This window comes from Anopheles gambiae, chromosome 2 (genome assembly GCF_943734735.2).
Source record: "Anopheles gambiae chromosome 2, idAnoGambNW_F1_1, whole genome shotgun sequence".
Taxonomy (NCBI): Eukaryota; Metazoa; Arthropoda; class Insecta; order Diptera; family Culicidae; genus Anopheles; species Anopheles gambiae.
Window position 1 is genome coordinate 104,310,647 of NC_064601.1, and position 22,904 is coordinate 104,333,550.

General features: G+C 47.1%; 1 protein-coding gene across 1 annotated transcript in view; it reads left to right on the top strand.

Moving 5' to 3' along the window:
• Positions 1–22,904, top strand: part of LOC1277225 (uncharacterized) — a 95,116-nt gene that overhangs the window by 39,166 nt on the left and 33,046 nt on the right. Inside the window, exon 2 of the mRNA XM_061641568.1 lies at positions 7,830–8,454. Coding sequence (XP_061497552.1) covers positions 7,830–8,454 — 625 coding nt within the window. The remainder of the gene's footprint in view (positions 1–7,829; positions 8,455–22,904) is intronic.

Consider the following 22,904-nt stretch of genomic DNA (forward strand, 5'->3'; position numbering starts at 1 on the left):
CACACACACACACACACACTGCTAGTGGAACAGGTACAAGGGGTTCGCAATGCTTGAGAAACTACCGACACACTTGGCACAAAAACGAAGCATTCCAAACTTTTGCCTTACAGTGCAGTGCGGTGGAGTGTCTCTGGAACTCGCCCGCGGAACACCAAACTACCAACCACCAAGGGCCCGGTGAACGCTGGAGCGCGCGGGAACGGCTGTGTTGGTGCGCAGGGCAAAACTTTTATTATTATTCATTACAATAAATCATTTGTCATTAAGATGTTGCTCCTGGTTTTAATTTTTTCCCCCCTCTTATCATGCTGTTCCCCATCTCCGCGGTGCTCCGATTTGGCAGCAGCGAGGTCTTGGGCGCAGCTCTGTCCCGAGACGTGCCGTGTCGTCCCGTCAAACAAACTTCTTCCCTTTAGCCGTAACAACAGGCAGGTGGGGAGGGGAAAGAGTTTTTGGGGAAAGGCGACCACCGGCTTCCATCACCCAATCGCCCAAATGTCTATCTCATAATAATGGGGACAAAAGGATGCGATAGCGGCGAACGTCGGGACGGCAAACTCCACCGCGGAACGCAACGCTTCATTAGGAGGACGAATTGAAGGCGCGCGGAAGCTCGCAAACAGCTTCGCAATCCCGCGTAGGAAGCAACTTGTTCCATAAAAAAAAACGCAGCACACGGTGGAAGGGGCCAAAGATTGCGAAGGAAGCGACGGCGACGACGACGACGATACGGATAAAAAAGTATGATTATTCATAATTTCATCTGCCCATGCATCGTTCTCGGCTCCGTGGGGTTTTTGCGCCCGCAGTTCGCCCGTCTTCGCGCTGTTGTTAACACAGAAATTTTCATAATATTTTAACAAAGATTAGCCTTCAAGGTGTTCTTCCCCTCTGTCTGCCCCCCTCCCCCACCCAAGTGCGGCTTCTCAGCATGGTTCATTAATTAAGCGCATAATAATAATGGCGACTCTTCTGTCCGTGCGGTGCGCTTCTGTTCGGTAGCCGAGTATGCCAATTTTTGTGGCTGCTGTAATGCCTTTCAGTGTCGGGTTTATGTGATTTTGCTTCTTCTTATTGGAGCGATGGGGTGTTTGTTTTTTTTTTTGTGTGTTGCATTTCTTTTCTCAAGAGGACACGTTGCATTTTTTCGGCCAATTGTTGTGTGGTGGCCATACAAAAATGCGCCTCATTTCACAATTTGAAGAAGAGCACACACGAAAAGAAATCGCACACAGGCACACGCAGATACAAACGCACACCGATCATTTGGAGGATTATATTGTGTAAATTAGTTTCAAGGCGATTGGGAGGTTTTGATCTCGCTCGGGCGAATCAAAGGATGTGCAGTTCAATAAAGGTTAGATGACGGAATGGTGGGACAAAGGCAACTGAAAAAAACTGATCGGAGAATCGGTCGAATGCATAAAACTAATGATCAATTGGTTGGAGCGGATTAGCAAAAAAGACAGAGGCAGCACATACACAAGCGTGTTTCCAATTGGATTAACAATGCTTTGAAGATATGGAACAGCAATAAATCTTGTTTGGGTTGCTACACAAACGGGCTGTAGATTGAGAAATATAAGCTAAATGCAAAACGTTTGCGAAAATGGTATTAGATACTTTGTAGATATATCTCTTCGATACAATTTGATCTTTGCTACTTACTAGGAGATACTATGAGTATGAAATATCAAATATTAGCAAATTGTCTTTCCCAGCTACTGAAAATCGCTCAAAAGTGTGTTACCTATTATTTAGAATTATTAATGAACAGTTAATTTATAATCAAATCGCGGAAGCAAAGTTGTTTCATTCCCCAAGATAATACACACGAGGAAGAGCATAAAACAAAACACTTCTGCTCATCCTTGCTTTCAGAAAAACCCCATGCAAAGGTAATTCGTTCCGCCACTCCAATCCAACCGACAGTTAACACCTTATTTGTGCGATTAAAATTACAGCACAAGCAGACGGCGTGCGTATACGCTTTGCTGGGGCAGGAAACGGATAATGATCCACACAGGGTAAGAACAAGAATTGCATCCAGAAAACACAGAAACACACACGGGTTGCACAAAAAAAAACAACAAAAACAGAATGATCCGCACACATAATCAATCCTCAACGGCTGCGCTGCAACGGGTCGATGTTGGCACCCAATAAATGGCGCGCGCCTGTGAGGTTTCCGCAGCGCTTATGATTCCGCAACGCTTGCCCAATACGGAAGCCCCACAAAAACGTGCTGAATTGAACCTCGGAATGCATAAGCAACAGGAGGATGAAAGAAAAAAACCACCCGAACAGAAGTGAACACAGCGAGACCGAGAAGGAGAGTAGACAGTGACCCTCGAAACCTGTGCCACTTGACTGTATTTATTCCATTTCGCGGGATGTGGCAAAAAGTGTAAGCGTTTTTTTTTTTATGGAAAAGGTTTTACAAAAAAAAAAACAAAACTATATGATGGTAACAAAACAAATGCTTTTTGCCCTTTCTTTTTAACTCACCCACTGCTTTGGCGACAGTTCGTTCAGTGGCAATTGGAGGAAGAAATGGAATTTTGGAGAAATAAACAAACAATTCTCCCACCCGCAAGCTGCACACCTTCACACTGGGCAGTGCAAAAAAGGGCATAAAAAAGAGCAAACAAACCATGCAACGCACTCTTTCTCCAGCTGAGCTTGTCCCATTCGGGGTACTGCCCCGAGGAGGCGCCACCCGAACAAAACTCGCGCCCCACTCGAACACCCAGCACAAAGCAAGCAGGGCCAAACAACTGCGAAGCGAAGAGTGGGATAAAAAAAAACGCGATCACTTCATCCCCACACACACACACACACACACACACACACACACACACACAACCCCCACAGCTCCACAGCACGGCACAGCGGTTGACGACGAATTTATGATGCCACTTTTATGCTTCAGCGCCCCAACCAGCTACGGGGTGTGGGGACCGTCATCACCGCCATGCTTTGGCGATCTTTGCCCGCCAACCAGGGAGGAGGGGGCAGAGAGATGCGCTCTGTGTTACGAATTGCCAGTCGCTTATATTTAAATTAAATAAAATGTTAACCGACTGTTGCTACCGCGGCACGCACCCAATGTCATCGCGGTTGGTTTGGTTCTTTTTTTTTTCGCTTTGTTTTATTTTCGGCAGCACGGTGAGCGAATTGGTCCTTCTGCTCACACCCAGAGGTAACACACCTTACCAAAAAGGTTGCCTTTTTTGTTGTTCCTTTAGGCTGGGTGGTAGTTTTTTTTTAGTTTTTTTGTTACAAGCGCACACGTTGTCTACTTGCCTGTTGCATTCTCGCGGCTTTTCTGTTCCGACCCTGCAGATGAAGAAGATGCAATTATGCTGCCGATTCTGCAGCGGGTGGAGCCGAGTTCCGGCCGCGGTGATGATGTTTATCATTTTCACACCCAATCATTCGCGGGGTGTGGCGGGAATTCCGGAACGCTTCGACTGCTGGGTGGTTTGTTTGGTTGTTTTTTTTTGTGGATGCTCGGATCGGATGGTGGAATTAAGCGGAAATGATCAGCGGTTTAGTGCAAGCATCTTGAATGTATTAAGCGGTGTTTGAACTCTAGAATGCAGAATCGTTGAGCGGATTCGTAAGTGCAATTTTAGAACAGAAGTATCTCCAACATGTTCATTTGATGTGTTTATTTCTTATGGAGGAGGCATTTATGCTCTTGTCATCCGGAGATACTTTAAGGAAGTCTTTGATACATCAAGAAATCATTTATGATACTTCAGTATGTAAAGAATTGCAATAATTTTAATTCTATCGCTTATTTTGGCTGCTAAATCTATTTTACAGCTGCAATGAACCTCTAGAACCTACAAAAATGCCTTTGATTGCCTTCAAACTAGGAGAGTTGAATGTATGCGCTTGTTTTTGCCATTTGTTCTTGCCAATAATGCTTCAAATTCAAACATTGGCTCTAAAAACATACATCTTTTACATACTGTCTTCCGTAATTGTGTATGTTTTGCAACGATATCGTCAAAACCTGTCACCACCAATATCAAGAACACTTAATAGTTGAGGAAGCACAGACCAAAAAAAAAACTCACTACAATATTAACCACTTAATGTTCATCTTTTGTTTAATTTAGCAATGGTTCATTAAATATTCACCATTAAACATGCACTTACACCCGGCTCGTTAAAGCCTGTACCCGGTGGTAGTTATCGGCAAGCCGCTGTTGCCACTCACTGTACCCCTTCCACAGCACCCAGCAAATCTTCCCATCCTCTCTTGTGCCCGTCATAATTTGGGGGGCCAAGTGGTTGGCCGGTGTTGAAAGTTTAATGTGTTCATCGGCGGAAATGGACAGATCGCGCTGCCGGCGGCTGTCTTTTCACTAACACTGCTGCACGAGCTGCAACTTGTGCAACAATTTACCCTTCTAGTTTACGATTCCCGGCACTTCTTTAGCTCCACCGCCTCTATCATCACACCTTCCGACCTGCTCGTGCAAGTGTCGTGCAAAGATATGCTGCCCCAGAAGCAAAGCCCCCCGCTTGTCTAATTAATCCTACATTAACCGACAGACATAAAACCAAAGGTAAACTCAAAGCTTTGCCACTGCTAGTATTCTTTTTCGTATGTCGTCCCTTTTTTTTTCAAAACGAATCATAAAAATTGCCACCACGGCAAACACGACGTTGACACACAAAAAAGTGGCAAAACTGTCTAGAACATCTTGCCCAAAAGGCTCGCCGTAAGCGATGCAACAGGTTGCAACGGAATGTCTACGGCGTGTATTTGTGCGGTCGAAAACTACAGCCAAAGCGTGTGGAGGACTGTTTTTTTTTTGTCGTTACTCTCCTTCTGCTTCCCTACTGCATTGTTCTGGGCCCAGCAGCAAACCACCCCTTTTTGCTTTAGGTAATAAAACCCACCAATTTGGTAGGTCCTTTCACTAGCACCCCGTCGTCGGTTGATCCCTTGGTTCGGGGTGAGATTGTCATTGCATTTGAATGTGTCCTTTTTATCGTTTGGCTGGTTGTTTTTTTTTTCTCTATTGCTTTTTTCTTCACTCTCTTTCCCCCACTTTTGCATAGCACTCTGATCCTTTTACCGATGACCCTTCTGCGCGGCGAGTTTACTCTCTGTAAGCGTCCCCAAGCGATATCTTCTCGGGCCCAGTGTCCTGAGATGCGTTTTTTATTGCGGCACAATTTGGTCGTTATTAAACCGTTCCCCCTTCGCTGTGTGTGCTGCGGGAAAAGGAAGTGCCACATAATTGTCCCTCATGTTCGTGCCCAAAAGCTCCCCTCCGTTCTACCATCCATTGTGGCGTTCCCTCCGCCGTTTGATGATGTTTTTGAGTGTTGTTGTTTTTTTTCTCTCTCTCCAAGAGACCAGTGCATTCCCGCATTATGTTGCAACACTAGCCACCTAGCACAGTTTTAGAACGGGTGCGGCGTGTGGCGTGCGAAGATGATGCTGAAAACGGAACAGCAAAAGGATGCATCAGGATGACTCGGGACCCAGGGGAGAGGAGACGACCAAATGTACATTGTGTCACCCTTACTCGATGCACTCTGTAGCACCCTGTTGCGGTCGTTGCACATCCAAAACCACCTCAATGAGGGTTTAGCCCTTTTTAACCTTCCGGTGTTTCCGTTTTGCTTGTCTCTCCTTTTCTGGCGCATTCTTTCGACCCTCTCGCTCACACACACACAGCATTCCGTGCGGACGGAGCATGGCAGGGAACATATGTTTAACCTGTGCGTCCTGCTGCACGGTCGCTGTTCGTTTTCGGACAGGCGGGGTAAAATTATTCAAATAATTGTCCTTCAATTAATTGCTACTTTGCTGCTAGTGCCCTCTAGCGACGAGGGACTGCAGCAAACAACAGAAGGAAAAAGGGGATGGATGGAAGAAAAAAAAAACACAACCAGCGCTTCCAAAACAGTAGCCAGAAACGATAAATTTATCACACAAAAGAGAGTGCGTACGATGTAAACACAGCAAACACATCGGCAAAGCTCGGGGCCGGGAAGGGGTGTGATCTTCCAGGAGGTTAACCGACAAGCATGGTGATAATAGCTACAATTAGCTAGACAAAGACCTAGGAACCGCAGAGTCTGCCGATGAACGGGGTAGAGAACACAGATGGTTGACCGTGGAGCACCATCATCGTACGCTTCATTTACGCAAACGTCTTCCTCGAACCGGACGGCGGTTGGTGAAGGCTCTTAATCTTAATCTTAACCCGCACCGTCCGACCAGTTTCACCGCCCGCAGGAAGACAGACGCCACGCGGTCGTCCGTGGGGACGGATTCGATCTCAGGGGGCGGAGAATGCGAACTGTCGTCGGTGGCCGACAGCCGTCCCAGCGGCCGGGTCTAATGGCCGGTTGACATTGATGCGATCGTGCCGTTTGCGAGAAGTTGATCCCAATTGAAGGCAAATAAAGTCGGTCAGCCTCGGTGAGCTTGATACGACGATGATGTAATGACTTAGAAATGTACAAGATTTAATGGCTAAGATAGTGCCGATGGACGTTTTGCCAGAAATTATACATTTAAGCAACGAGCTTTAGTGTTTAGTGTAGAGACAATAGCAATTCTAATGTTTTAATCAACGGTAAGTTCAGGCAAACATTGATCAGTGCACTTGAAATGGCATTCCACTCGCCAGCTATCTTCCGCCCGATCTGCTGATCTTTCACAGAATCCACACCTCAATCACACGACGTCTTCTCCAGCTTTACCCCACCCGGTTCAATTATTATGGTCAAAGCCGTCTTGCTTCGCGACCACTACTTAACATCGATTGACCCGATGAGCCGTGAGTCCGATAGTATACGACTGCTCTGCCAGGGATAGAGTGCGAGAGAATGCGCGCCCTTGCGACGACGATAGAACGTAGTTAGAATAAAGAGAACGGTTTTTATACATTGGGCGGGAATGCTGTTCATTATGTTTAAAGGGAAAGGATTTAGGTGATTTAGGTGTTGTTTTTCTAGAACAAGGTCATGCAAACAAGAACATTCTCTCTCGAAAAACATTGAGTCATTACAGTCTTTTTAAGACTAATTTTTGTGTCTGTAAAGGGCTAAGATATTGAGTACAAATTGTGTACTTCGCTAAAAAGTTGAGCTTGTTTACTTTGGAGGGGATTTTCTTAGAAAGTTGTCAAGCTTGAAAATGTTAATCAAAATATCATTGAAGTGAAATTCTACCTTCACATTGAACTCAAATCCTGAGTAAATTATAAAAGTCCTAGAAAGGTACAAAATTCCTGTCATTACAATTCTGGAATATATGATGGGAACGTCATGGGTAATTCCAACCACAGCCAAAAACAGCATCATAACTCCCAAGTGACTCTAATCGAACGGTCAATTTATCAACTCCAAAGGCCGCTCCGTCTACGCCGGTCTCCGATTAAACTTAATTCGGTTCGCGTTCGGCCAACAAAAACTAGTCCAACAATCAATCCGACCCAGAAAACATCTTTGCGTGCTTAGAGGCAACGGGCAGAAGTTCCAGTGACGCACTCTCGCTATCTCTTTCGCTTGACGTATCGGAATTTTGTCTCGAATGTCTTGCCATCAACGGTCGTACGTAGGGAAGGGAAGCGAGACGCGAGGTGTCAGTTAACTTAATTGAAACTGATTTCGTCCGACGCCACATTAAACAAATCGATCTGGTATGTGGTAGTGCGCTAGGCGTTCCGGGTTGCGCTGTTGTAGCGCTTTAAAGAAGATTTAAAAACAATGACAAAAATCTGTACTTAAAACATTATTAATTGAATCATTTCTTCTTTTCATCTTCTCGCCCCTCAATTCCACAGACACAAGCGCTCGCCCTAACACGCTCAAAGTCCCCGAAAAAGGACGGCTCGATGCCGGTGTCCCCGTCGCAGCCCACCGAGCGGGACGCGGAAATGACCAGCCCGAAAGCCATCGCCGGCTCGGCCGTCGCTTCCTCCGGCTCCAGCAGCAGCAGCAGCAACAGCAGCAGCAACAGCTGCTCCGCCGAACCACCAACCACCGCCACCGATCGCATCCAGCTGCCGGAAGTGAACGGTGCATCGAACCACCATCTGCCGACCGCCAGCAACGGTGGCTCCAGTTCCACCACCAATCCACCGTCCACCTCCGGTCCGCCGCGGTCGGAGCTCGGTCCCAGCCTACATCCAGCGATCAGCGTGTCGCAGTCGCTGCTGGCCGCAGCCGCCACCGTTAATCGGTCCGGTACGCCACGCATCAGCGTTTCCAGCTCGCTGACGGCGCCCGAAAACAACGGCCCCGGACAAACGGGACCGTCCGGGCGGGATAGCCACCCGCCGAATGGGCCGCCGCCGCCGCCGCCCCACGTCGATCGAACCATCCTACAGTCACCGGTGGCCGCCGTTGCTGCAGCCGCCGCCGCCATGCAGGACCGGAAGCAGGAGTTTGACTTCAGCAAAGTGAATGGTAGGTATGCGGGATGTTTTTCTGCTTTTCGACCCAGCGTTTGATGTTTCAAGTAGCCTCGAGGGAGAGCATGCAAACTCCATTTAAAATATTAACAGTCCGGTGGTGCGGTGGGCCATTTTAATTTCACTCACCAGCTCGAGTGGCAATTGGGTCGCACGAGTGGGGCTGCCCACACAAATCGGTGGTTAAGCGAGAGCGCGTCCTGCTTTAGGAGCAAACGTTTTTTTTATGAATTTTGTGAAGTGGATTTACTCCAAGCAAGTCCTTTCGCGTATCATCTCGGCCACAAACGAGTGTGGTGAGATTTTCATTGGAAAATTAATTTATTTTACTGCCCTTTTTTACCTCAGCCTTTAATATTTTGCGTTCCTATCTAATATAGGAATTATATGCGTGTTGGTGAGTGTTTTTTTTAATTTGCTCTTGCACTATCACTACCGCTTAGAGCTCTTTACAGCAATAATGTAGTTTTAAATTAGATGAGAGCTTACCCCGTAGGCTGGCTTCCATTTAATTACGAAATGTTCCCATTTGATCGATGAAGTGTTGCATTACGCGACGCATAATTTCTCTGCCCGCTTTGGTGTCCTGTCCCGCCGGAAATGCTCGCGCGTCCATCGCGCACACGAATGCTACTGCTTTAAATTAATCTTCTTACGATTTTATTCATCCTTTATTCCCGTCCACTCTTCCCGCTGCGTCAAACTGCGACCTACCTCCCTTCCCTTGCCCCATTTCGCTTTGGTGGATTACATCGATGCGTGATCTTTTAAATTATGACCCATCCCATCCCAAATCCCAAACACCGTGCCTGCAACAACGCGCCTGCAAAGTTTCGACAATAGCGACACCGACCTGCATTTCCCATGCGCTTTTCAAACCCCCGTTCCAACGCCCCCCTCCCCCCCCTCACCCCCCACATACACGCGCTCTTCGGGAACAAATTTTTGCTCGGGACAACAACAATGTACACCAATGTGTGTGTGTGTGTGTGTGTGTGTGTGTGTGTGTGTGTGTGTTGGGGACGCCTATGCTGGCTTCCATGTAGCGCATAATCCGTTAAATACATATAAAACACCAAATGCGCTAAGCAGCGCGGTGCCTCCAGCGAGGCCAGATTAAAGTCTCGCTTTTGGGTGGGGGAGAGGGGGAGGGTAAGAACGAGACTGGAAAGCGGGGGGGGGGAGGGGGGTTGGAAAAATCAAGCATCATGGGCCTATTACCCCTCGGACTATGGGGAGGTAATTGTGGAGTTTCCAGGCCGTCGCTTTTCACTAACCCACGCGCCAAGCTCAGAGTTTGTCCACGAGCGTGTGCGTGTGTGTGTGTGTGTCGGGGTATGTGTAGAGATTTTCACCCCTTTGGGCCACCCTTTTGGCGAGTGTTTCGAGGTCGTGAAAAGTGGAGAGGTCAGTCCACGCAAAACTGTTGAACTAACTAATTCCCGTATAGAATAGTTTAATGGATTGAGCTGAAAAGAAGGAGCGAGAGAGAGAGAGAGACGGTGCTGACTTCGCCCCTGCGTTGTTGGGATTTAAAGGGTGGCCACGTGTTAGAGCGTCATGAAATGAATAATGTTTGTTCTTTCCAGCGAGTCACGGTAGGCCTCTTTAGAAAGATTTTTTATAAATATTTTTGAATTAATTAAAATAATGCATCTTTATCCCTTAAACAAGCTTTCTCTTAAAGAGGCTACATTTAACAATTTATAAAAAAAGGTTTCAGATTTGTTCTAGGTCGAATACTGAGCACAACGCAAATATCGTTCCACCAGTGTAATGGCGCCAGTCTCGCTCTCTATCACTCCCTCTCTTTCTCCGCAAACCTCCAACAGGGCTTTGCGCTAAACCGTTTCTTTATCCGTTGCGTTTTACCCTCAAAGCCTCCCGTTCCGTTCCGTTCCGTTTTACCCTCAAAGCGTTCCGCTATTTTGATTAATTGAATCGGCTGAATCGAAAATTTCAATCCACAATTTATATATTTTAGAAGGATTTGTTTATTGTCATCCGCTTCTGCCCGTCGTGGTTATTTCCAGGGGTTGAGGTTATGCTGCACTCTGCACTAGTGCTGGAATACATACGCACAATGCATCAGTGTTCATTTGCAACGGTAAAGTGCAGAGAGCGGATTCATTTCGTACCTTCCCGCACATTGGTGAAGTGCGAATTGATTTGGGTTTTGCGATTTAACAAATACGATGTTTGGTTTATTTTATTCACTGATGGTTGTGTGTTGGGAAATTTTGCACGATTAGTTGTAAAATATTGTGTATATTTTAGTAAAATCCTTAAATTATACAGGATAAAGGATAAAGAAGATACCATTAATCCATTTGAAACCCTCTTTCATTCTACAAAAATCAGACACTGCAAAAAACGCAATAAAAATGCAGTAAATTAAACCCCTCCGAGCGAACATCACCACTGAAAGCATGATTAAGATAAATCACAGTGGAAAAAGGATTAAAAACGGATGGAGCGATTGCATCAGGCACAACCCAAATCGCTTACATCGTAACAATTCTTTCATCCCCATCTTCTGGCGCAGCATGCAGCATTAGAACACATAATTTCATACCGATCAACAGTCGAAGCTTCCGGCGTTTGCCGGACCATTGGTGATCATCATTATCGTCATCATCAGCATGTTCGGGAGCAATACCCCTTTGGTCCGGATCCTGAATCCCGAAAAACGGCGACCGATATGCGACCGGTAACTGGCAAATCAAAAATGCGTGATGTGATATGCCACCCGGGCTCGAGTGCACCGGCAGGTTTGCGTGCGTGCTCGGCTGCCGCCGGTTTGAAAGCAAAGGGAATTATCCTTCGATAAACAAGGGCCGTATGTACAGCTACAGCACTAAAATCAAATGCATGTGCTTCCAGCAACGGGCTGAATTGCAGCCGAAACAGTTTTTGGGGCTTTGAAACGAACGGGTACAAGATCGGGGAGGACACAAGTGCTTTGTAATCGGTACCAAACTACCATGCTACGTGCCCTTCGGGCACTCGATGGTTGGCCTTATCCATCGATGCATGCGGATGAAGATCCCTTAAATCCATCGACCAAAAAAGTGGATGGAAGCTCTTAAGCACGGTACACCAGTACTAGTATCATAAATCGTTCACTTAGCAACCGGGCTCCGGCCAAAACAGAAAACCCTAAAATTAACAACCAAAAAATAATAATAAAGCATCAACAGCTCAACGAACTCTTCCTTGCCACAGGAGCGCAATTCTAATGCCATTGGTGCTTCCATCAGTGTGTTAAATCTGCATATTCTTCACCGGGGGTTTCCTGGCCCCTTTCCTTGGCGATAAGTTGTCCCAGCTCGTGCTCGGTGCACAAATCGCGTTCTATCCCAGGATATCAATTTACTAGCAGTGTGCCACACTGTGTACCGTTGTTGTGGCATACCATGCCAGGGCCAGATCAAACGAGCACGAACTGAGCAGATGAACACGTGCTGGAGCTCAACGGTCCCGGTCACGTACGATGCAGAAAGAATGCATGAGGTTACTGTGAGCGCGTGGATGGTAAAGGAGCTGAGCGGTTCCGATGCTAATGTGATGCATTGGAAGTTTCATAATAACGTTTATCACATCTCAATCTTTGCCTCATCGCTCAATTAGCTACCAAACGTGGTGAGAATTTTTGTTTGTAATCGTTTTTTTTTTCACTCAATTCATACACCGGTGGCATCATGTCAATTGCGTTAATTGAGCGTAATCCCATTGGATATTAGGTACAATCGAATGGTACAGCTGCTCAGTTCTTTTAACCTTTTAATAATAATCCACAGTGAGAGGAGATTGTTTAAAAATCCCGTTCGCTAATCTTTTCGGCGGGGGCTTCGCTCAAACAAAAGCAAATAAATCAAAAGTTCTGAAATGGATAGGTTGCTAAGGAGAGTTGATTGAAAAGACTCTGAGCATCTGCCTAATGCTATTGACCGTTAAACCGATTATTGCCTCGGTAACTTGCCTCATTTATGTTCCATTTTGGTCATTAAATGTCTCTTACTAAGAGCACATTATTACAATGACCTTCAGTACGGTAATGAACAGGCCTGGACTTGGCAAACAACCTAGAGAATTCAAACAAACATAAACATTGAACCAATCGAGATGATCTGCTAGTATACATTCTTACGCTTCATTCTAACGCTGCACTTCGAACAACACAAAAAGCACAAATCCTTCAATCCCATCGTTGCACCGTTCCAGGAAGTGATTTAATCCTTGCATCAATACCGGGCACGCAAACTGGCCCTTCGACTCGCTATCGTACGCTGTGCGCGGCGTATGCGACCGGTCCGGTATCCCTATGGCCGCGAGAAAAGAGCCGGATTTTAGGAGGATTTAGAAAAATGGAGTTCCATCCTCAGCTCCCGGTGCGTCCGCGCGTGAACGTGTACGGCGAAAAAGCTACCGTTCGATCCGACTTCAATAGTATTCGGAACGCGAAATCACAAGAATCTACCGGAATGGAATGGCACTAGTACATGATACGGCACGCGGGCTTTGGCATGGGCACGGGGGTTTTAATCGATTGACCAACGGCTGCCGCCAAAAGGGGTTTTGGGATCGTTGCGATGGTCTTTTGATCGCCGGATTCTGTCGACTGGTTGGTAGCGAACTGCTGGAGAGTTGGCAGATCGGACGATGGTACGCGGATGTACGAGATTTAGATCCTGTATCATTATTCGCGAAATTCTCCCATACCACTTGCTTGATTATTTGAAACCGTTTGTGCAACTTGCCGGTACGCGGAATGATAACAAACTACACTGTCCAGAGGGATAACGCTGGTTGGATTGGACAGTACGTGAGGTACGGGTGTAGGGATACCCCTTAGTTTCGGAAGGATTTTATTTGTCCATCTACCATGTCTATACATTTTTGAAACTCTTATCACACTTGGTAGGATATTCGATGTACGCCCCGATACGAACGACACGCAAGAACACGCTTTATTATTGACGAGAGTCACGTTTTAGAAATCGTTAAAAATCTGTTACAAAACTACAGCGTCAAAACATTGTATCAATCTTACCGGCTGTCCGGACCCGCCAGGTCCTGGTGAACGTTGGAAAGCAGTCGAGAAACAGAAAGCCCCGATACGTGGATCCCTTTTCCAACCCGGCGGGGCCATTCGTGAACAGCACACGGCCCATAATGGGTACCAATCCGGCCCACTCGACGGGAAATCCTCGTCGCAAATCCAACTCTGCAACAGCGGCAACGCGCTCACGCTGCTGCGTCCATGCTGCGTCGTTGTCATTTGCGGACAACTTGCCGGCAAAACTCCAAAACTGACCAACGGGATGGAACACAACACTCCTACCGCATGCCTACCAGTCTACCGCACACATACACACCAAAAAAAGAAATTGGGCCCAAGAGTACCAAACTGCTAGTGCTTAATCCTCTTGGATTTCAAAAAACAGGTCGTCGAATTGGGATTATGCCTCTCGGCCGTTGGGAACGCGAGCGCTTTCGAAAACGTTCGGCCCCAGAAGTCCGGTCCTCGCCGGTGGACGGTAACCTCCGGGAGAAGGTTACACTTTTTTCTTGTTTTTTTTTTTTTTTTGTTGCGCTCGGTTTTAGCGGCGATTAGAGCCGCGACCGTTAAACTGGTTGCTCTGCACGGTGGACCATTTTAGCGCCAGCGCCAAACCCATCGTGCTGTTGCGCTCATGGAGATGACGGCCGCGTCCACTTTCGCGCATCGTTTTACGAGCGCGAATAGAACCTTAAAACGCATCCTCGTACGCCATCAACCTGAAGCAGGTGTTTGTTTGTGTGTGTGTGCGTGTATGGGTACCGCATCCCGTAAGGATTTATGGGAATCGATGAAGAATGTGCCGAACGCCTGCATGCCGAACCATGATCAGGCGTAACCGGGCCGTGCGGGAACGATCGGTTACGATCGGCTACCGGTGGGATGTTTAACAACCATTTCGACATTTCAATAGAACAATAAAGCGCTCAAAAAAGCACCTCATCCAAAACAAACAAGGATACAAGAAACAAAACTTCGCGTGCGAAGCGCAATGTTCGAAATTCGCGAACCCGCAACGATGGATGGTTGGATGGATGGATGGGTGACCTCAGCCGGTTACGGGAAGAGAACCGTTTTCACGTCCCCAGCGCCCATCGGAGAAATGGATGAAAAGGGGATTTAGACTTTATTTATGTATAACCGTCTCTCTAACCTATAAAACCTGCCGGCACCGTATGACCATGAGGTTTCGAGGTTGTACCTATCGCCTAGTTGGCGTAGTATCGTTCGCGGTAGTACCGCGGTAGTAGAAGCACACAACTGACCTGGCGGGATAGAGATTTTTTTCACACATTCTCTTTCCAAGCGAACGGGAAAAGTGTCCGGGCACTAACCCGCACAAAAAATACCAATCCTTCGCACTGCTACCGTGTGGTGTCCAGCGGGCAGCAAAAGGATACAAATTTGTGCCCCGGGACTTTGGCAGGCCGGTGGCGCCTGTATTGGAACAAACCCCGGGACAAACACTTAATCCCCGATAGCTGCCAGCGGCAGGTGCATCTGGTTGATGTGCGCGGTGACTGAGAAGCGTTGCCGTGTCGGGGGCGTCCTCTCCGGCAAGCGCGAACGTGTGGGGAAGACGGTTGATCTTCACCGGAGATCCCGGATGGCGTGTGTGTGAGATTTTTGTTTTGTTTTTTTTTGTTGTTGTTGTTTACTCTGCTTCGCGATGGATTTGCAGCCTGTCTGGTGCAGTCTGCCTTGCTCAATAATGGAGATATTCCGTGGTATTCAAGAGATAATAGAAAGAGAGAGAAAAAATTGCAGACCAGGAACCTTTAATCCTCTAGATTGCACCAAATCTAGCAAGTGTTTTGAGGAGAAAAAGAGAGAGAGATAGAGAGAAGGAAGCAAAAAGCAAACACCTCAACTAGCCCCGGGACACATGAGCGTGATGAATAATTTCTTTTCGCGCGGTTTTTGTATCATCACACACTACACACTAGCTGGCAGATAAGAGCAGATACGTTACCGATGTCCTCCTCCCGGGCTGCTTCAACCAGAATCAAATGGTATCGATTTTACCTTTTCCAAAATCCCGACCTTCACCATGAACAAAATGGTGTGGAGCTGAGGGAAGCTGGCTGCGAGCGGGAAAGCAAATCCAAACCGGCTCTGCAATATCGCCTTCCTTAGCTCACTCGCATCGCTACCGTCTCTGCAACCGCAAACCGACGCCTTCCACGAAGCTGCCACAGTTGGCTTCCGCTTTTGCCAAGCGCCATCCCGAAGCGAAGGATCCGCCCATTCAAGGATTTGCTTAATCCGAACATACATAAACTCGACAAGACGCCGGCAACAACGACGACGTTCTTACGATTTACTGGCCCCGGTGCGAACGGCAAACCTGTCGCTCCTCGAGCCACGCCACTCCGCCACGCTCACCCCGCGGGTACTTCCGATGCGACGTCTCGCAAGGATATTGTTCTCCTCGAGCTTTCTTCAACTCACCAGCGGAGCCCGGTTTGCCCAGTGTTTGGCGTCTGGAGTATCTCTTGCTCTATCTCTCTCTCTCTCTCTCCTTCTTTCAATCCCACTCTGTGTTAGTTCAATGGCTTTCGGCTTTCGGGGGAGAGTGGAGCCATGAGGGAGCGTCTCCCTCCCGCACGGGTTTGCTGCCCGGGATGAGGCTAAATCCTTCCTCAAACACTACCGGCAGGCATGCATGCAAACATACGCCTCACAGACCTACACTCACAAACACACACCTTAACATAGGAAGGATGGATTCAAAACACCGTCCCGTGTGCTGGGTAGGGAGGACGCGAGAGGGGGAAATCTTTCCGTCTTAGCTCATCTCGCTGGCTGCTACCGGTGGCCGCCGCCGCCACCGCCATACAAAGGCGCAGGCAAAGTTGGTCGCTTCCACCACGCAGCACAAACATCTCGATAAGGCTCTTTATAACCTTGCCTCGGAAATAGAAACGCACACACACATGATCGACTTAATCCATCCTTCATCCTTTTTGCAAGTGGGGGTTTTCTTCCTACGCCCGGGCACTCGCATACCGCCGGAACGTTCCTAACAAACGGTAGCAGCGGCAATAGCAGTGTCGACGACATTCGTTTCTCTCTTTTATCGGATTCATCCGAGCCGTTGCGCGGTGTTGGTGAGTTTGTTGCTCCTTCGGCGTCCTTTGTGTTGAGAGTTTGTACTTTATAGGCGAAGGAATGATTACATTTAAATATATAAGTACAAACATTTTATAATGAAAAGTTTATTACATCGTTAAATGTGGGTAAGACATTTATTTTAAAAATCTATTTTTCCATTCTAAATTAATTAAAAGATTAGCTTTTATCACTGTTACTATTATTTGTTTCTGTTTTCGACATTTCCGTGTTTGTTACAAATTTGCGTCAACAATTTATTTATTTTTTTATGTTTTACTTTTATTTTCACGTTTTTTACAGAATACGTAAATAAACAAAACTGTTTTGAATTTCACTAGTTCTTTTGTTTGTTTGCATTGTTTATTTTTAATTTTTTGATCTATTTTTTATTTAAAGTGTTTTTCAGTCATTTCTCTACTTTATACAGAATTATTATTTTATTTCTATGATTTCTTCAAAAGTCACTACTTATTTTCTCACTTTTGAATAATTTTACACAATTTTCACCATTCCGTTTCGCTTGCTAAATGTTAATCACCACCGTAAGGATTATTCGTTCCAACGCTTCAACCTTTCCCATCGTTGGGTCGTCGTATCGATTAAAAATAAAGCCCAAGCTCGTTTTGCTCACCCTCGAAAAAAACTCGCCAAACTACTGGTGGCAGGTGCAAAAAAGGGAGGAACTAGCGCGACGTGAAGGACGAAATCCACAAATCCATTCGCTTTTCCATCGTCTCAGCTAAATCCGTACCAGCAGCGGAGTAGCGAGCATACCCGAACGAGAAAAGAAATAGAGCCTGCATTTTTTGGCGAAATTCGAGACACATTACTCCCTGGCAGCGGATGATCGCCTGCCAGCCAGGCGGGCTTTAAGCGGGCGCGGAGAGGTAGCGAAATCCCGCCCCGGGGGGACAGCCTGCCCTTCGTGCTGCTAGCTGTCGGGCGCAAGATAAGATTTATTGTGAGTAAATCCTTAGCCGGCTAGCGGGTCCGGGAGAGCGGGAATAAATCCCACCGCGTTCGCATTTTCGCATTTCACCAAGCAACCGGTTCGGTGGTGCGATGGATTTCGTCCTGAGGATTCCGTTTTTTCTTTCTTTCTCTTCCCTAACTTGTATGGTGCACATGCCAAGCTGCGGGGAGGCCAGGGTGGAGACACGATGGATCAGTGAAACTTTTCCTTCTCCAGCGACACCGGGAAATGGGGCTCGAACCAAAAAAAAAAACCTCTACGAGCTCCAACAAAGATCTCACACATCATCATACCGGAAGGAGAAGACGGTTTTAGGAGTTGGTCCTGGGATAGAACCTGCAAATATATCCCTGCACATGTGTGTGTGTATGAGTGTGTGAGCGTGTGTGGGACTAGGCAGGACTGGGAGCGGAAAGGGATCGAGTGTTACAGGAAACGAGGACACATTCCCTCTTGCGAGCAAAGAATAATGCTTTATCCTTTTATCTGGATTTACTCCTAATCCCATCAAGTCGGAATGGAAGCATACCGAACCGTGGCTGGCATGGAATTCTCTCTCCCTTTTGCTCCTGCACGTCTGTGTGTGCGTGCGTGCGGCTTCCAATGCACACTGCTCTCCTACACATACCCACCGCCGTTCGCCGACGGTTCGCCCATTCCATTACCAAATCCGCGCGTTATAGCGAATCGACGAGCGACGTAAAAGGAAGGCAGCAAAAAAAATCCCCACTCACACACGTACGTATATAACACGGGCCCCTACAACACTGAAAGGGATAAAGAATTAGGGATAAAGGATTTATATTATTTCCATCTTCTCCCATACCCTTAGCCTTTTGTGAATGTGTGTGTGTCTGTGTTGGTGCGCGTGTCTGTATGGATTTTTGGGCGAGAGCTAGAGAGAGAGAGAGAGAAAGAGAGAGAGAGAGAGAGAGAGAGAGAGAAAGAGAGAGACTGTGTGTGTGTTTGCCGGATTTGGAAAGCGGATCGAAAGGCGTCCACGCCATCTCCCCGGCTCCTGCAGGAGCGCCTGATCCGCGGCTTTATTATCCCTTTTCCACAATGTGTATGTGCGCGTGCTTGCTTGTGTGAGTGTGCCCATTCACATAGTCTACAGCGCGGGATAGGCAGTGGGTTCGCGCGCGCGTCCGGATAGAGATAATGATAGGGCCGGATATTCGGCCAACCAAACCGGCCCCGTTCGGCGACCCTCGCCCGACAACTTTCCCCCTGTTTATCGTCTTTTCCCGGCCCAAAATCGGTTCGTCTCGACATTCATGCTTAAGGATTTGGTCTCAAACCTTGCCACACACACACACACATGCGCGGCACTCCTCAATTTCTACCCTTCAGCTCCCTCATTCTCCCACGACCAATCCTTTTTATCCTCGGTGGCCCCGGGAATCACGAGCATCTCGAGCCGAGTTTGTGCAAGGAGTTGCGTCTTAAGCCGATAGCAAACAGTAAGGGCCCCGGCAAGTCGCAGCAGCGCGGCGGTGATGGTGGTGGTGCTTGCGGTCTTTTGTGCCCAGGCTTCTGTGTTTCTTCCTTGTGCTACCTTCTTCAGGGGATTAGAGCGGCAGGCATCGCATGTACGCTCGCCTCGGCTTAGCAATAATGGGAATCGGTATCGGAAGCGGTGCCCGCACCAGGCTCCTTAGTGCGGACCGAGCCCGATGAGAATACGGTACTGCCTGTGTGTGTGTTTGCGAGATTGATTAATTAAGGCCCAACAAATGGTAGATTAATGATTTTATGCAAAAAATATATATTTTTTTAAACAATGGTTTGATTACTATTTTTTTTATTAACATGAAAATAACCTCATTTTTAAATGTTTCTCTATTTGCAGGTAATTATCAAACCTTTTTGCTATTTGATGTCACCAAAACGCGTGCTTGCAGTTTGTAAGTCAACTAATTATATTTACGTAATTTTTGCATCATTTTCTGGATTCTAATCGCTGCTAAAAAGATATCGGTTTTTACTGAAAAATTTTAAAGTAAAGGAGTTACTAGAATACATATTACCTGTCCCGTTAGCTGTGAAAAGCTATTTTTATAACTCTTTCGACAACTATTTTAGATATATTCTACTATCTATAAAAAGGTATGAGTTCAAACGCATTTCTATTTTAAAATAAAAAATATTCTTCATTCAAGTGATTTTAAATGACTTTTTTTTTTCATTTAAAATTTCCACTTATTTGTTAAAATTATCAAAACAAGTTGTTGATTAATGTTTTGGTATGACAAATTGATCAGATTGTCCCTGAACGGTTTGTTAAAAATGACACATCATGGCTTTGTATATCATTGTTTTTCGACACCTGTCAAAATTTTCCCATACGCTCATAAACGATTCTTTTGTGTCCCACAAACCGTAAGCAAAAGTCCATCAATAACCCACAAACGATCGAAAACTTATTTATATCTACACCAAAACCAAAACCTTCCCGGTACATCGCATCATTCGGGTCACATTTAATCCCTAATCCATATATCCCTCGCGCAAGCGAAAGGAAAGCCCCGGGCGCGCGGTATCGCATCCCTTTTCTCCCACCGCTACTCGAACGCATCTTGACGCAAAAGCCGGCAGTGCCCCGGCTCCTTCCCTTGCCGTGCCCTTCCCAGGCTAATGTGAGTCACGCAAACAATCACCGGCTAGATTGTACCAACGCTGGCAAAAGCAAAAGTGCCGAAAAATCCACACACACAAACACATAGGCGAATGTGAGCGTAAAGAACGTGCTGGGAGGGGCAGAAGAATATCCCAGCCCAAGGGCGGAATCGAAATCTGAACTGTTGATGCGTGATTTTAGCGCCCCTGCCACAGAATGGGCTTGCGTGATTCTTGGCTCAATGGGGATGCGGTAAACAATGGTTTTGTACAGTGATGAATAATTGTTTATTTTATTTAACATACATGTTTTGTGAAATCAATCAGATATAAGCATATTATGTTTGCTAGAAGAAGAAATGTATTTTATTACTTACAAAATTTCACCGTCAAAAGGCCGAATAGTGAGTGCAGCTCTTTATACGCCCAGCACTGTAATCGCGTTGATCCACGGAGCATGGCCATGGCTACCCATTTATCCCGTCCACTGATAGTTGGTGAGCGTGCCCCCCCCCCCCTACACATCACGACAGGATAAACTCGCGCCTCGCTTTCACGTGTATGTGTGTAGATGCAAACGATGGTGGTGTGTGTGTGTGTATGTGTGTGGACGCTCGAAAACGCTGAATTTCCGATTCTGTTGCGAGATTTATGGGGTGTGCGTTTCTGACGGATGGTTGACGTTGAACGAAGTGATAGATAAACACAGGCCGACGTCACCTTTCCGCCTCATGCAGTGCCCCTCTTGAATATCACGAGCCGAAACCCAAACCCGGCGAATCCCGGCTCTAAGCCGGGCGAAGGATTAGAGAGCAGTCGCGCTGAGGAAATGAAGGAAAACGGTATTCGGCAAGCGACAGCAAGCAGAAAAAGGGATCATCCGATACGGCACACGGTTTCCCGTTCGGGCCGGTTCCCGCTGCTGCACGCGATTCCACACGGATCGAGTGCTCGCCCCGATAGGATGAGCAGGGGGAAATGAACACTAACACTGCTGCTGCTGCTGCTGCTGCTGCTGCTGCTGCTGCTTCTTTATCCCAAATCGGTTGAATGGTGTGTTTCTAACAAGGGTTCTTGTCTCTCCCCTCTAGTTTGAGCCGTACCACTTAATTAATAGTAAACGATAACAATTTATTTTTCCAGCCCTCGATCATCCCGTCCCCGCGGAGGGAGAGAGGGAGGGAAAACTCGCTCCTTGAGCCATGGATAAGCGTGCTCAAATGAGTGATGGAAGCAGGCAGAGAGAAAGAGTGCGACAGAGAGGATGCGAAAAGGCACGGTTTTGCGCTCTTTCTTCGTTTTTCTTTCGCCCTTCGCACCGTGCAGGGGGCGGGAGGCTTTCCATTACAAACAAATTAAGTTGTGCGTATTGCTCGTCTGTTCGTGGCTCGTGCCGGGGTAGGGAATTGTTTGCCGTTTGCCTCCCACCCACCACGCGTGGGGGCGAGGGATTATTATTATTATTATCATTCCGTTCCCGAATCGAGAAATACGCCACTAATCTGCGCGGTAGTAAAGTTTTGATTCAAGGTTTGCTTTCCAGCCAACCGTCCCAATCAGTGCGCTGTAGAGATGCAGGAAAAATTCACTGCGGGGGAAACGGAAACGATTTCTTCGTTGCTTTACTTCTTGCCAAGAAGTTCCATTTAGGCTGCAGGGCAAAGAAAGGGTACCGAGATACCGAGCGGTAATAGAGTAGTGAGCTTATAATTTATGATTTATCGTCACCCAATTAGGAAGCAATGCTACCGTTCGTTTGGCAGAGGCAATGCTCCGCCGATGCAAGATGGTTGCTAACGGTGGTAAAGAAAAATCGGTCCCCATTGTAACCCTGTTCCGTCCCATTCCGCAGCGAAAACTACGAGCCAAGTGGAGCGATCCATTTCGCACGTAGACGAAGTGCGAATGGATTGCGAGTCGTGATTTATTCCGGTTTATGTTTATCTGCTACGACACACCCGACCCAACACCAGCGTAACACCCCATCTTGTGGAATGTGCTTTTCTTTAAACTGTCATTCCTCTACCCAGGCCTCCAGGCTGCTTGGAGAAGTGGTTTTGTTTCTTTTTGTTTCTCCAGCAAAAGAAAGAAACGGGCACAGTAAAGCAATCGTACAAACGCCCTCTCGAAAGTCCTCCACCTTCGTTTGGATTTCCCAAGTTGCCCAAGGTCGGCGAAATGTGGTCGAAATCCTCTTCCTCGGGGAAGCGAGATATCAAACACCGCACAAATCCAAACCAAAGGGAGCCCCGGTAGGGTGGGAAGTTAAATCCCTTTTTTCGGTGCTCCTCTCCGATTCACTTGCTTTCGTTTTATCCCTTTTTTAGCAAAAAAAAGTAAGAGAAAAAATACCCACCCGTCTTAAGACATCCGGCCAACGAGATCCATCCACCGGTAGACGGGTACGGAAGCAAAAAAAAGAAGCAAGAATCCTTAAGAAGCTTTATCTCTATCCTAACACTGATACTGAACCGACGCTCCCTGCCGTCTCCCTGCAAATCCCGCACACACGCGCGCGCTCACAGCTGTTGGGGAAGATTTCGGAATACGCTCGCTCGCCTTCCTCTACGTTCGCTTTATCCGACCCATCCGACGCTGGTTGTCTTCTAACGCGCGCACACATGCACACATACAAACTCTCGTTCACAAATCTCTTCCATATATCGTACACAAGGCT